Source organism: Aspergillus clavatus, genomic scaffold (genome assembly GCF_000002715.2).
Source record: "Aspergillus clavatus NRRL 1 1099423829750 genomic scaffold, whole genome shotgun sequence".
Classification (NCBI taxonomy): Eukaryota; Fungi; Ascomycota; class Eurotiomycetes; order Eurotiales; family Aspergillaceae; genus Aspergillus; species Aspergillus clavatus.
Window position 1 is genome coordinate 151,784 of NW_001517110.1, and position 13,590 is coordinate 165,373.

At 49.9% G+C, this 13,590-nt stretch overlaps 5 protein-coding genes across 5 annotated transcripts, besides 6 other annotated features; 3 read left to right on the plus strand and 2 right to left on the minus strand.

Moving 5' to 3' along the window:
- Positions 1-1,271: 1,271 nt before the first annotated feature.
- On the plus strand, positions 1,272-2,363 carry pmp47 (putative peroxisomal membrane protein Pmp47; the record flags this gene model as incomplete). The annotated part of the gene is made up of 3 exons (XM_001276098.1): positions 1,272-1,396; positions 1,455-2,188; positions 2,248-2,363. The coding sequence occupies 3 exons, from the start codon at positions 1,272-1,274 to the stop codon at positions 2,361-2,363; spliced, it is 975 nt and encodes a 324-aa protein (XP_001276099.1).
- Positions 2,364-2,674: 311 nt separating this feature from the next.
- Positions 2,675-2,702: a microsatellite.
- A 2,027-nt stretch (positions 2,703-4,729) lies between these two features.
- Positions 4,730-6,338, plus strand: ACLA_000850 (WD repeat protein; the record flags this gene model as incomplete). Its single annotated transcript, XM_001276099.1, has 2 exons — positions 4,730-4,760; positions 4,870-6,338. 2 exons carry the CDS (start codon positions 4,730-4,732, stop codon positions 6,336-6,338), a joined length of 1,500 nt encoding a protein of 499 aa, XP_001276100.1.
- Positions 6,339-6,970: 632 nt separating this feature from the next.
- Positions 6,971-7,000: a microsatellite.
- Positions 6,971-7,001: a microsatellite.
- A 146-nt stretch (positions 7,002-7,147) lies between these two features.
- Positions 7,148-8,063, plus strand: ACLA_000860 (WW domain-containing protein; the record flags this gene model as incomplete). Its single annotated transcript, XM_001276100.1, has 2 exons — positions 7,148-7,233; positions 7,289-8,063. The coding sequence occupies 2 exons, from the start codon at positions 7,148-7,150 to the stop codon at positions 8,061-8,063; spliced, it is 861 nt and encodes a 286-aa protein (XP_001276101.1).
- Positions 7,560-7,583: a microsatellite.
- Positions 8,064-8,486: 423 nt separating the features above from the next.
- On the minus strand, positions 8,487-9,507 carry ACLA_000870 (uncharacterized protein; the record flags this gene model as incomplete). The annotated part of the gene is made up of 3 exons (XM_001276101.1): positions 8,487-8,713; positions 8,794-8,886; positions 8,997-9,507. 3 exons carry the CDS (start codon positions 9,505-9,507, stop codon positions 8,487-8,489), a joined length of 831 nt encoding a protein of 276 aa, XP_001276102.1.
- A 535-nt stretch (positions 9,508-10,042) lies between these two features.
- On the minus strand, positions 10,043-12,405 carry ACLA_000880 (putative AMP-binding enzyme; the record flags this gene model as incomplete). Its single annotated transcript, XM_001276102.1, has 4 exons — positions 10,043-10,148; positions 10,219-11,809; positions 11,885-12,140; positions 12,232-12,405. 4 exons carry the CDS (start codon positions 12,403-12,405, stop codon positions 10,043-10,045), a joined length of 2,127 nt encoding a protein of 708 aa, XP_001276103.1.
- Positions 12,406-12,832: 427 nt separating this feature from the next.
- Positions 12,833-12,856: a microsatellite.
- Positions 12,833-12,857: a microsatellite.
- The last annotated feature ends 733 nt before the right edge of the window (positions 12,858-13,590 follow it).

Below are 13,590 nucleotides of genomic sequence, written 5' to 3' on the forward strand. Positions count from 1 at the left end.
TAGATGCAACTGGGAAGATTCAGTTTCTGATAAAAGTGTCATACAGCCATAATTCTAGAGGAGGGCTCACGTCAAGCATGCAACTGGAAATAGATTGTGTGTTGTGACTTTGGAAGTATGACTTCTTCAGGTGATGGTGATAGCGCTATTAAAAGAATCTTCACACAAAGATAATCAATCTTCTTATCTACTCCGTAATATCTAGCGCTTTCAGGAAATAACGGTTCACCGCGTAAAGAAGAAAAGAAAAGAAGTATGATGTGTCTAAATTAGTGACATATGAAGCTAGAACTTGTTGCCTTGGGTCATCATAAGGCTGCAGAAGAATGCCAAATGCTCACCACTAATTTTTGATTTCGGGAATGCAGAGTGATGAATCATGAACCCCATTATTATTGAAACTGATCATCACATGCAAGTAGTAGATCAGTAGGTCCATAAGGACTTAACAAGCCGTCCTCCATTAGTATCTGTCTAGTACCTAGGCAGCATGTATCGAGGTGGAGTGATATCTTGATAGTGTGTACACGACTGTGGGGGTTCTCAACCCATCTAGCATACTCACATTATTACCACGGAGTACCTAAGTGAATATCTGAAATGGCGGGCATGAAATAGGATGTACTTACTCGCTCTGTAGTCTAGAAAGGATACCCTGCAATAGAGTAGTAAAATATCACCTTCAACTCTCCACAAGGCGTACACGGTCGAGATACCGACAATAATAGTCAATTGTGCTCACCAAACATATCCAAACAAATTTAGATCCTCATTTATCAAGCTATAGATGAATTACTCTATAGCCCCGAATTACTCTGTTACAATATTCCACAGGTACCTTAAACATGCAGCCGAAGGCTCGGACAAACGAAAGGGGCCCAAATATCAGCCGAGGCATAGTATTCGGTAAAACGTCATGAAAGCCATCGTCATTTCCCCATTCGAGCCGATTCATTCTCGCGCGTCTTGACAGCGAAACGGAGTCGACCGAGTATCTCCTTGTGAACATTCTCATCTCATTAGTAGTATTATTATCAGCCGAGCCCCCTCTCAACACTTACTTTCGTTTTCCTAAGCCGCGGAACATTATCCGTCCTCTTTCTATTTTCCTTGGGATCTTCCTGTGTACATCTACTCTCAGTCATCCCTTCGACACCCTGACCACCAAACATCAGCCATCCGCATTCGAAGCATACACTCTTTGTGATATATATATACACCTTCCTCAAAAATCTTGCTTAGTCCAGCGCTTACGCTCGCTTGTGTCCATCATGTCTCAGTCTCGAGTTGAGGAGCAGAAGAGAGCGGTTGCAGCATCTGCTGCCGCTCAACGAAGTGATAACATCGCACACGCCTTAGCGGGTGCTGGCGGTGGTATTCTTTCAATGGTCTTGACGTGCGCAGAATCAGACCCTTCCCTGTTGGAACCTCCATTGACGATTATCAACTTATAGGTACCCCCTCATCACACTTTCCACAAGAGCACAGGTTGAATCTAAACGAGCTCAATCTACGGCCATGGATGCTGTTCGTCGCATTGTCCAGCGAGAGGGCATAAGCGGACTTTATTCTGGACTCGAATCCGCACTGTTCGGTATCAGCGTCACCAACTTTGTCTACTATTACTGGTATGAATGGACACGCTCCGCTTTCGAAAAAGCAGCCGTGAAAGCAGGTCGCGCATCCAAGAAACTCACCACCGCTGAGTCAATGATCGCCGGCGCCATCGCCGGAAGTGCAACCGTCTTGATCACCAATCCCATCTGGGTTGTGAACACAAGAATGACGGCTCGTAAGTCAGACTCCGAGGAGCAAGCATTGCCTGGCACCCCGGCGAAGAAGGCTCGCTCCTCGACGATTGGCACTTTGATGGACCTACTCCAACGGGAAGGGCCTACGGCCCTTTTTGCTGGAGTTCTACCAGCACTGATTCTGGTGATCAACCCCATTCTGCAATATACTATCTTCGAACAGCTGAAGAACTTGGTGGAGCGCCGTAGGCGTATGACGCCCAAAGACGCATTCTATCTTGGTGCGTTGGGCAAGATACTGGCGACCTCTATCACCTATCCTTATATCACCGTCAAGAGCCGAATGCACGTCGCAAGCAAGGATGGCCCCAAAGAAAGCTTGAATGGAAGCTTGAAGCGCATTATCAAAGAGGAGGGCTACACAGGTCTATACAAGGGTAAGTGAGCTACGTGTATTGGCACGTCATCAATATGGCCTCAGCTGACGATCACGCAGGAATCATTCCTAAGGTGACCCAAAGTGCGATCACTGCTGCATTCTTGTTTGGATTCAAGGATGTTCTGTATGATATGATGGTTTCTGCCCGGAAGAGATCTCAGCTCTCTAAATAGATGACGATAGTAGTCTTTTTTAGGACCGCATGTCTCATCAGGCGAGAGGGAAACATCGGAAAGTCACTTATGGACTGGGTTGGGTCACCCCAGCTCTGTCTTATTTTGATATCTCTGGTACACTGTACACTTCTATATCGTGTAACCAGCTTTTGATTCTATTGGATAAGGACCTATTAACATATTTAAATTGTTTGAGCGATGGAGTCAGTGGGGATGCTGGGTATATTTTCATCTGGTGCTGTGATTGTGATATCCTCAAATAACTAGGTGGCTGGGCTGGGGCAGGGTATTTTTGAAACATTTGGGGATTTTTTTTTTTTTTTTTTTGTTTTTTTTGAGATATTCATACTCTGTACAATGCAGAGGGCTTGACCCTTTACTCTTGACTTGTATAAATACCATGGCGAAATCATAGTCCCTTGAGTTATAAAATTTCTTCCTAATATTAATTATTCAAGGATAGATCTAAATTGATGTGATGTCTTCTACCGAGTACTACCTTACCTAGTAGTACCCAAGAAAGCTTAGTCATCTTTCTCACGGTCAATGTATTGACCGCCTACTGCATATGGATATAGTGCTTCCTGATTCCCCCCCCAGCGCCAACTTGTATGGTAAGACACGAATTGAGGTCCGCGTTCACGCGTCACTTGCTTACCTTCAGGAACCTTCTGAAGCAGCCCTTCTTGTTTCTTCTAGCCTTTACATCAATTTTCACTAAAAGATAGCAATCGAAAGCCCTGGTGTCACAAGCAATTTTCCTTTTCCTTTTGCTTTTATCTCACCATAGACCGTTGGTCTCGGCTGAACCACCTAAAACGTTCAACACCGACAACGAGACAAGTGGCTATCGAACTCACCGGATTCATTGTAATGGTCAAGCAGGCAGTCTGTTGACCATTCTCCATGGTTCTTTCTCGTTGTGGTCTCGGTCGATCCGCCGCTGTCAAACCATGATATCTCGGACTTGAGAAATAGGCTTAGAAATCTCGCATCTCATGCGGTGACTGTACGATCATTATCCAGTTCTATTCCGGCGCCTCTCTTATCGATCTTCAGGTAAAGCACATACTAATAATGCCAGGCTTGTTTCACAGAAGGGTGCTCTACGACTAGTCGCCCGTTATGACGAATATCTATATGTCATCTTTTCAATCTCTCGAGTCGGATGACCCTGCTCTTGTTGAAGAATACCAGCTGCTACTATCCCAATTCATGAAACCTTCTTCTTCCAAGAATCAGAAAGCATGGCCGCGCGATAATTTGCAAACGGCCTCGCTTACTTCCACTTCTATAGCTAGCGCTCATGACACCACCCACAAGTCAAAGCCCAGGGCAGCGGACAACTGCCGGGAACCAGGCTATATGATTCACAATTCATTTACCTCTGAGCGACCTACCGAGCCGCAGATGCCTGTGATCAACCAAAGGCCTGAGACGACGCGGCCAAAACCATCACCCAATGCAACTCCTTCTGGACGCTACAAACGATCACCGTCATGTGCTGATTCTGGGATCCTTTCAGAAGATGCGAAGAAGCCCTGTAACCGAAATGCTACCAGCTCATCTACATCTTCTCACAAAAGGTCGACACATGGTCGCTCCCACCGGAAAAGTTTGACGAGAAGTTCTTCTACCACGCCCTTTGAGCGAGAATCTTTATCCCCATCTATATCCAACACCAGATCTTCAGCACCCCGCGCACGGCGTTCCGCTCGCTCAAAAAAGGGACCGAAAAACTATTATGAAATACCGCCTCTCTTTGATTCGGACGCCGAACAGGAGCCTCTTGAGAACAACAGGGCACCAAGCTTATTGACCGCCGCGCCTAACTACCATATTTTAGCCTGTCAGTCACCTCATTCTCATGACCAAGACACCAGTCACGATACCAGCAGTCTTCCGGTAGACCATGCTGGTCATGTTTCTCCTACCGTAAACTCACTTCTATTCAATCGCGAGATGGGGGGGGCAGTAAGACGACAGCTTCGCACTCAAATCACCCAAAACTTTAGCCTCTACAAAACTTGGAAGGGCGCCTCCAATGATGTCGTTGTCTTAGCTTGGTCTCCTGATGGTACAAAATTCGCCGCAGGCGCAACAGCGCAGTGTGATGAGCGCCACATGGCGTATAATCGAAGCAATAACCTCCTTGTCGGGGACTTGACGTGCAATCGTTTGGAGGAAGTGCCGGGCCATCACATTAAGCAAGCTTTGATAAGAAGCGCTACATCACAACAACATCGGAATGATATCCGGTTATTCATGAGTGTAACTGCCATGCAATGGTTTGATGATACACTGTTCACAGCAAGTTATGATAAGACTGTGAAAGTCTGGAATTTCTCCAAAAATGGGGTAGAATGTCGCAGAAGCCTCAAACACGATTCAGAGGTACGAGTCATGGCTCGCTCAAATTTTGAGAAAAATATACTGGCAACCGGTACGGATTCCTTCGGCATATGGAATGTAAGAAAATCACAGTACTCCCCTCTTGAGATAGAGTCAAGGAAGGACCTGATACCTACTTGCCTGGCATGGGGCACAACCGGTAGCACAAAGAATATCCTATTAGCCGGTATGTCTGGAAGGTCTGGGGAAGATGAGGTGGTGGAGAATGGCCTTCTTACCGCGTGGCATGTGGGCGAGGCTTCAGTGACCAAACGGCAATTCCAACCTAGTTCCCAGAACATCTTTGACATCAAATGGCATCCTAGCTTGCCAAGATTTGCGACAGCAAGCACAGTGGGACAAAGCCAAGTATCTCGGAACACCCAGTCTGTGGTGCGCGTGTTTGAGCCATTAATGTGGAAATCACCGATGATTGAGTTTGAGTGTCCTGCTTTGGATATCAATGACATCACCTTCTGTCCATATAATCTACACTATGTAACCGCCAGCTGCACGGATGGGGTTACATATGTATGGGATTTCCGCAAGCATGATCAAGTCCTTCTCAAACTTTGTCATGGCGAACCTCTGCATCAACTTGATATGAACCGCTCCAGGGAGCAGCAGGATATAGGCGTCGGGATGGCCTTATGGGGGAATGAGAGTGGTGAATTCTATACAGGGGCTTCAGATGGGATTGTCAAGCAGTGGGATATACTGCGCTCTCAGAGAGACGCACCTACTCGCACCATTTTCGAACTTAAAGAAGAGATCACCTGTGGTGCCTTTTCCGGCGATCGCTCGCATCTCCTTCTCGGGGATGCGGGTGGAGGCATCCATATCCTCTCTCCAAACATACCTTATAGTGAAGATGAGGAGAGAGATGGCCGTGACACAAGCATGGAATTTAAGCATGCCTCCTGGCCGCCCCGTGATGACCATGGTCCAGATCCAGAATCCGGTGTTGCATCCGCTCGGGAGCTCTTGAACTCGGGTAGACTAAAACGACACCCCAACTATGGAGTGGGACAGGGCCCCCTGTATGATGGACCTTTTGCCAGCTGGGCTCGCCCACTAGGGACTCATCCGTCCCTTCTCAGATGCACTGATCTTAATCCAGCTGTGAAGCTTGTCCAGCTCGATGGGCTGCCTCTCGAATGCCGCCCTGGATTAGATGGAATTGCTCGCAAAACAATAGAAGCTCACAGAAAGATGGCCAAGATCCGCAATGGTCAGCCCCACGAGCACAAACGGAAAATAGATGTCGCCTTCGTGGATCTTTGCAGTGAAGACGATGAGGGCGAGCGATGTCCGCGTACATCTGGTGGCTTGAAGAGACGACCGGCAGCTGTACGACGTTTTAAGGGATCATTCATTGGCTTTTCTAACCTTGACTGCGAGGTTATCGATCTGACAGGTGACACCTCAGAAGATGATGCGATGGCTGGAACGCCTGAGCCTAGCGCGTCCTTTCCTGATTTAAGAGGTTTACTAGAAACGCTCAGAGAAGATGTGGAAGAGGATTTCTGGTGGCCAGCGAGCAACATGATCGATCCTAACTTTCCACAAGGAAATGCCTAGGCCAATCTGGGCCACCATCAAACGAAGCAGCTGAACCCTCCCAGTTCAATGTTGTCTGGACCCTTGTTAACTCATAACTCATATACCTTTTATTATTCTGACGTGATTTATGAATATATGGGTCAGGTGTGTTGATACATGCTGACCGTTTCACTGCATTTGCTTGACTATAAAGTACCTGAGAATGATGATTATCATAGTTTCAGGCCATCTGTGAACTGATCCGAGCTTCCGATGATGAGAATTCGCCAGATAGTAGATCTAGATATGCATAAGATCCGGTCCAGATATCTCTACCTCTCTGACTACTAATGAACGAACAAGAAGTGTTCCATTGCAAGCCATTCTCTCTCGCATCTCTCGAAATTATTGAACTGAAGGCGACAGCAGCAGATGACCAGCTACTGAGGGATTAGAATGCAGCATCAGCATCAGCATAAATTATCTAGATATTAGTACTCTTATTCATAAGAGAGATTCAGCCACTGCAGCACTCTACCACTAGTACTAGCCAATGACCAGGAATCATGAACTGAGCACAGCCACATGGCGCTGTTGATGACCCGTGGCTCCGAGGCGAATTAGCATTATTAAATCATACTACTACACCCTGGCTCGGCTTTGCCTAATTGTCTCTCTCTCTCTCTCTCTCTCTCTCTCTCTATATTCATGTTCTCCTTGTCTCGTCCATTTGATCCGCTAGCTATTCCCTTCAGAAAAGAACACCCTCCAGATCAGATCATCTCGGGTTTTGTTGATACCCCCCAAACCTAGACAACAGTACTCCGAATCCTTATCTTCTATTACATATGTCATTTGCCCCGCCTCCTGGACCTCCGCCACCTTCTGTTCCAGAAGGATGGAAGGCTCAATATGATGACCGCTATGCTCAATGGTAACTCTGCCTCGAAGGCAATGATGGTAATATGAAGCTAACATCCTGCTCCCAGGTTCTTCGTGAACTTACACACTGGTAAATCACAGTGGGATCGTCCAGAAGCCCCAGCCCAGAAAGAAGAGTTGCACGCTCCGCCAGGCGGGCCACCCCCGTCCTATGACGACTCGGGTTCAGCAAACCCGTCCGCCCTGGCCGCTGCCAATGACAAGAAGACGCTGGGATCCAACAACCCTTATAAAGCAGATGCCGGGAATGGTACGCTAGATAGTGATGCGCGCCTAGCCGCCCAGCTTCAGGCGGAAGAGGACGCCCGAGCTCAAAGTCGCAGCCCGGCGGCGCAGCCCGGCGCTGCATCAGATTACTACGGCGGAAGCTCCCGGCCGCAGTCATCGACGGGCTATCAGTCCACCCAGGGCCCCACGCCAGCTCCTGAACAGAAGCGCAGCAAAGGCTTTCTGAGCAAGTTGATGGGGAAGAGCTCGAGTTCTAGCTACGGGAGACCGCCTCCGCCTGTTGCCCACCAACAAGGCGGCTATTACGGAGGTGGCTATCCTCAGCAGCCAGGCTACCCCCAGCAACCGGGGTACGGATACCCCCAATACCCGCCCCAGGGTGGTTACTATCCTGCGGGCCAACCGCCCCGGCGGGGTGGGGGGATGGGAACCGCAGGCGCTGCCGCATTAGGCGTGGGTGGCGGTCTTCTCGGTGGTGCTTTGCTCGCATCGGCATTCGATGACGACCATGGTGACACCGTGATCAACAACTATGGTGATGACTACAGTGGTGACTTTGGCGGTGGCGGTGACGACTTTGGCGGTGACTTCTAATGAACTGGGTATGAAACATGCCTATGTGGCCACTCGTGCTATCTACGTTTCGCTTTTGAAGAATGACGGGGTTTCGTAGCGACTGTATTATACGGTCGAGCACTTTGTTTTCATGCATCGAATTGCCGAGGGCTTCCTTCTTTCTGATACTGCCCACCCATATGTATTGTTTGAGGCACATTGATGCGCTCACTGTTTCATGCTTTCGACGATGATATGACGATTTATGTATATAGTGTTGCTATTGATGTGTTATTTTTTATTCTTACGAGTCAATGTCCGCTGTTTCATCTCTTTCAAATGAAAATGACAAGGCCACTTGTTTATATTCTGTACATGGACTAGGCCTTCCACAACACAAAGCAAAGCCCCTGTGCTAAGGCACACGCATATTGTCGCTCGAGCAAAGTATCGAAAGCCAGATCATCCTCGTCTGCGCGTAGCACCTCCACCCTCTCGGCCGGTCGCTGCTCCCCGGGGCGCTGCCGGTTCTGTCTCTGCGGCGGTCGGTCTGGGGGCCGCACCGGCCATCCATCCGGCAAGATCAAAGTTCCCGGGGCCACCGCCACCCGTCATGGCATTCCGGGTAGCGCCGGTAATGGGGGAGGAGCGAGATTGTTTCTCGAACTCGGCGCGCATCTCAGGGTCCACTGGGGAAAGAAGTCAGTCAGCGAGGCGGGCGAGTGGACAAGCGAACGCCGCAGGATGGCAACATAACAGCCGGACTTACTGTTTTCCATGAGCTTTGGCATTCCAAAGGTGAAACCCAGAGCGACGAGAGCCAGCAGAATCATAGGGTTTTTGAGCAGCGAAAGGGGCGAGACTAATCACGGAGAGCGAAAGTCCCAATATCGTCAGTAACTACCCCCCCCCCAAAAAAAGGGGGAAGAATCAAGACAAAGACCGCACGACGAGGGGTTGGGTGCGACTTACATCGAGCGCGTTCTTCATAGAACCCCCGTTGACCCAGTACCTTAGCATCCACGGCCACGTCCGTAGCGGCGGGGGAAGCAGCAGCAGCATCGACCGCGAACTTCTCCGCACCGCGATTATCCCAGGGGTTTGCGCGGTACGTCTCCCAGACGCCCAGCACGGCTCCGTCCGCGGAGACGTCCACGCGGTACGGCGCGAAGACATACCCCGCGGACCGGATATCGAGCAGGTAGGACTCGGGTTTCGCAGACTTGAGGTTCCGGAAGACGAAGGAGGCGGAGCGCGTCAGCGGAGCCGTCATGGGATGGGGCAGGTTGCTGTTGGCATTGTTCGTGTCTCCCGGCGAAGGTAGCGAGATCAAGGTAGCGTGCGTGCCGGCTGGGAGAGTGTTGGGATTCGGGAGCAGGTTGGAGGGAGGGATGGTGATGGTGAGGGAGGAGGACACCGCGGTTGCGATGGTGGCTGCGAAGAAAAGGAGGTATGTGGACAGAGAGGATCTAAGAAGATACATGATTGCAGAGAGCGACGGCAATAATGGCCACAATGCTGCGTTGGGACAGTAGCTGTTGCTTGGGTGGAGATGTTGGAGATCAGTAATCTTGACAGAACGTGGACGGGTATGAAAGTGCCAAGCTCTCGGATAGGGTCAATAGCTCTCCGATACTGTTTACTCAACATCCTTTTTAGCGCAATAATTGTCTCGCTGACTTAAAAAGGCCATCATAGCCCATGTATAGGGAGATAGAGTCCTTCTGGCTTTCTACATCTATGTAATGAGTTTGTTAATCGCTAGCTGAACAATCAAATTCGCTACTCACCGTCGCGGACGGTGCAAGTATAACATCAATGATAATCACAAGAAACTATAAATATACACGGAAAAGAGCAGGCGGCCCGGATACTGTGCAATATTCAATCACCTCCTGGACAAGAAAGAAACCGTTCAACTGTATGTACATTGCCTTGGATGAGTTGATGATCTAGGACCACCAGGAGGGAGAACCAAAGCGGGTCAAGGATCTATACAGCAAAGAAGCGAGGAGCATTTACAGCTTGGCCTTAGGAGCGGACTGTTCTTCCGTGGCCTGAGCATACAGCTGATCGAGGAGATCGCGATATTTCTTGGTAGTAGGAGGACGCTTCAGTTTGAGACTGGAATGGAGACAAGAGATTAGCAGGTGAACAAAACACATTTTGAAACAAAGTCATAAGAGCAACTTACGTTGGTGTCAGCAGATTGTTCTCAACCGAGAAAGGTTCGATCATTAGAGCACAGTTCTTGACCCTTTCGTATCCCGCAAGCTTGTGCTTCTTGGCCACCTTTTCTAGGTCTCTCAACACAGCCTTGCGGACCTTGTCATCGTTCAAAACCGATTTGATGCCTTCAATATCTGTGCCGTCGATGGTACGGCCGAGAACCTTGCTGGCAAAGGGAGCGAATGCATCGGGCTGGACACCGAAGATACCAACCAAGAAAGTCTGAATGCTGTCACCATGGATATAGCCTTGGGCGAAATAGCCGAGCTCGGATAAATAGACGCCCTCGAGCCGCTCGGGGGAGATATATTCTCCCTGCGCCAGCTTGAGAACATTCTTGCGACGGTCGATGATGATGAAACGACCCATCTCATCGACTGTGCAGACATCACCGGTTCTGAACCACCCATCTTCTGTCATGGCCTTGCTGGTCTCCTCGGGATTCTTGAAGTATTCCTGGAAAACATTGGCTCCACGCAGAAGCAACTCGCCCCGAGGGAACGGCTTGTCGTCGACCGAGTATTCCATGTCAGGCAGGGACATCAGGCAGGCTTCCGTGCAGGGGGTAACCCGACCGCAGTTTCCAGCGGTAAGATCTGTGGAAGACTGCGTGGTGGCAATGGCATATGTCTCAGTCAAGCCATAACCCTGAATGAAGTCGACACCCAGAGCAACTCTCAGGAAGTTGTGCAACGAAGGATCCAGAGGGGCAGAACCAGAGACCATGAATCTGCACCGATCCAGACCTATGGCTGCAGCGACCTTCTTAGCCCAAATTCGATCATACAGAGCGTGCTTCACCGTGGCCTTGCTGGGATCCGGATTCTTCAGGTTAGCTGTCTTGGCAGCAACGATGTGTCTTGACATGGCTCCCTTGAATCCAGGCTGCTCGACAGTGGCGGCGCGAATGACGTTGCCAAAGCGGCTGTATAGACGCGGCACCGACATAAATCCTGTTGGCTTCAGTGTCTTGATATCGTCGACCAATTCCACAATGTTTCCATGGAAGTAACCGATACGGGCACCCGCCCAGAAAGCGGTATGTTCCGTCAGTCGCGCATAGATATGAGCCAATGGGAGATACGACAAGTTTGTGTCACCTGGATTTTGCGAAATGTTGACCATGGCGGCGGATGTCGCGGCGACAGCATTTTCATGGGTCAGGACAACGCCCTTGGGGGGGCCAGTGGTACCAGAGGTGTAATTGATTGTGACAATGTCGGAGGGCGCCGGAGGATTGTATGGACGCTTTGAGGCCGCACCCAACTCCTCCACTTGGTCCATCGTATAGATTACGACATCCAGATCGGTCGCGATGGACTCTAGAAGCGCCCGCTTGGAGTGACCGGTGGGCTCGCCGGCATCCAGAGGGTCCAGACTGACGATAATCTTCAGATTGGGCAAAGCAGGCTTGAGCTTGAGCAAAGTCGGGATATGCGGCAAGGACGTGACGACGCAGCTCAGCTCAGCGTGGTTGATAATGTATTCAGTGGCATCGGCGGCGAGGACGTCGTAGATGGAAACCGAGTAAAGGCCTTGGGACATGCATGCCAGATCTATACCAACGGGTTTTCGTCAGAGGCCAGTGAACCAGGCTTGATCAAGCGAGAGAAAATGGGAGGAATCCATACCGGTAATCTGCCACTCTGGCCGATTTTGGCACCACAAACCAATGCCATATGGGCCCGAGCGTCCACAGCCATGCTTGTTATGCACTTCCACCAAACCAGCACCAAAAGCGGCCCTCCGCGATTGTACGGTTTGGTAATCCAGCCACTGGTAGGGGCCGTACGTCTTGGAGACCGGGTTGTAAGGCCGCCATCCGAGACAATGGGCTTTCGGGACGCGACTGGCGGTCGATTCGAAAACGTCATGCGCTGTGAGAATCTAGCGGAGAAAATGTCAGTTTGGGGGAGAGTTTTATTCGGCACGCTCGGGGAAGTGGGGAACCAGTGACAGCGCCGGGATTTCTTCATACCTTAGGATCTAGCGTCTTCAGCAGCTCCTTCTGCAGGTTCCAGGCACGGTAGATCTTGCTCCGTCCAGTTTGTTCAGTGCCAGGCAGCGCAACGGAATACGGGGTGCCTTTGGGGGGTTCTCGTCTCAACTCTTCGACGCGAGCAAGATGGGTGGGTTGCTGCGAGAAAAACATTGCGATAACGCTTTACAGAGCTTTCTCTAGGCAGAGTTAGCCTGAGACCTACCAGGGGACATTCAATGCAGGTGAGGGACATACATAGAAGATGCAGGAACAGGACAACAACAACAACAACGAAAAAGTTGGGGAGGGTGAATCTCTGCTCTTTCTCTCCGCGCAAACCCCGAGTTTGTACGATGAACGAAATACACAGAATAGAAAGTGAGAATGAGACTGACGAGACCAAGAGAAGGGAGAGAGCGAGGGAAATGAATGAGAAAGGGGGAGGAGATGAACCCTGGTACGGACTCCTATAATCTAAGTGGGTGTTTCTGATCTTGACGTCCCGTCCAGTCAAACAGGAAGAAAAGAAGAAGAAGAAGAACAGGAATAAGATTGTCGCTGGAACAAGAAAGTATTTCGAAGAACGAGCGACGAGACTAATGAATGAATGAATGAATGAATGATCGACTCCCTACTCCGGACTGGGAGGAGCGTGGATGGAGCAAGTTGGAGCAGCTGAGCGGCCGAGCCAACCACTGAAGTCATTCGCATAGCCGACCATCCCCAAAAGCGAAGACTTACCTCGGCTTCTTTCTGCGGTTAATACGTACTGTTTACTACTACTGTCTACTTCCTCCCCCACAGGCACCAGTCGCACCACGAGTCAACAACAGCATTTTCTGCTTTCGTGATCCAGAGAAAAGAAAGGGAGAAAAAACGCCTCCCCCGGCTCAAATTCTTGGGACTCTTCCTCGTTTCAGTTTAGGACCCTCCATGGCTCATGCGCCTCCCCCGGGGTTCCTACGCAAGTTGGTGGCAACCCCCGATATTTCCCCCAATCACCCATCAAGTGACTGGCTCATGGACTTCTCCCGTACACGGTACACCAGGTCAACTTAGCTAGGTATCTAGGGAGCCCAGCAGATGCTACGGAATAGTTGGCACTCGGGAGGCTTGACTAGCGGTATGAGAGGGGACAAAATCGAATCCAATGAGCGTAAGGGTCGAAAGCCTGGGAAGCGTCCCTGGGTTTACTCATCTACTATTTTTCTTATCACGTCTCCTTCACATGCTCTTCCAAATCCATATAAATCCCAGGATGATGTATAGTTGGAAGCAGGAGTACTCTCTCTACTACTACTGGTAGACTGCGGACGAGTGCGCTATAAGTACTGTATCTCAGGCTATTATTTTCCC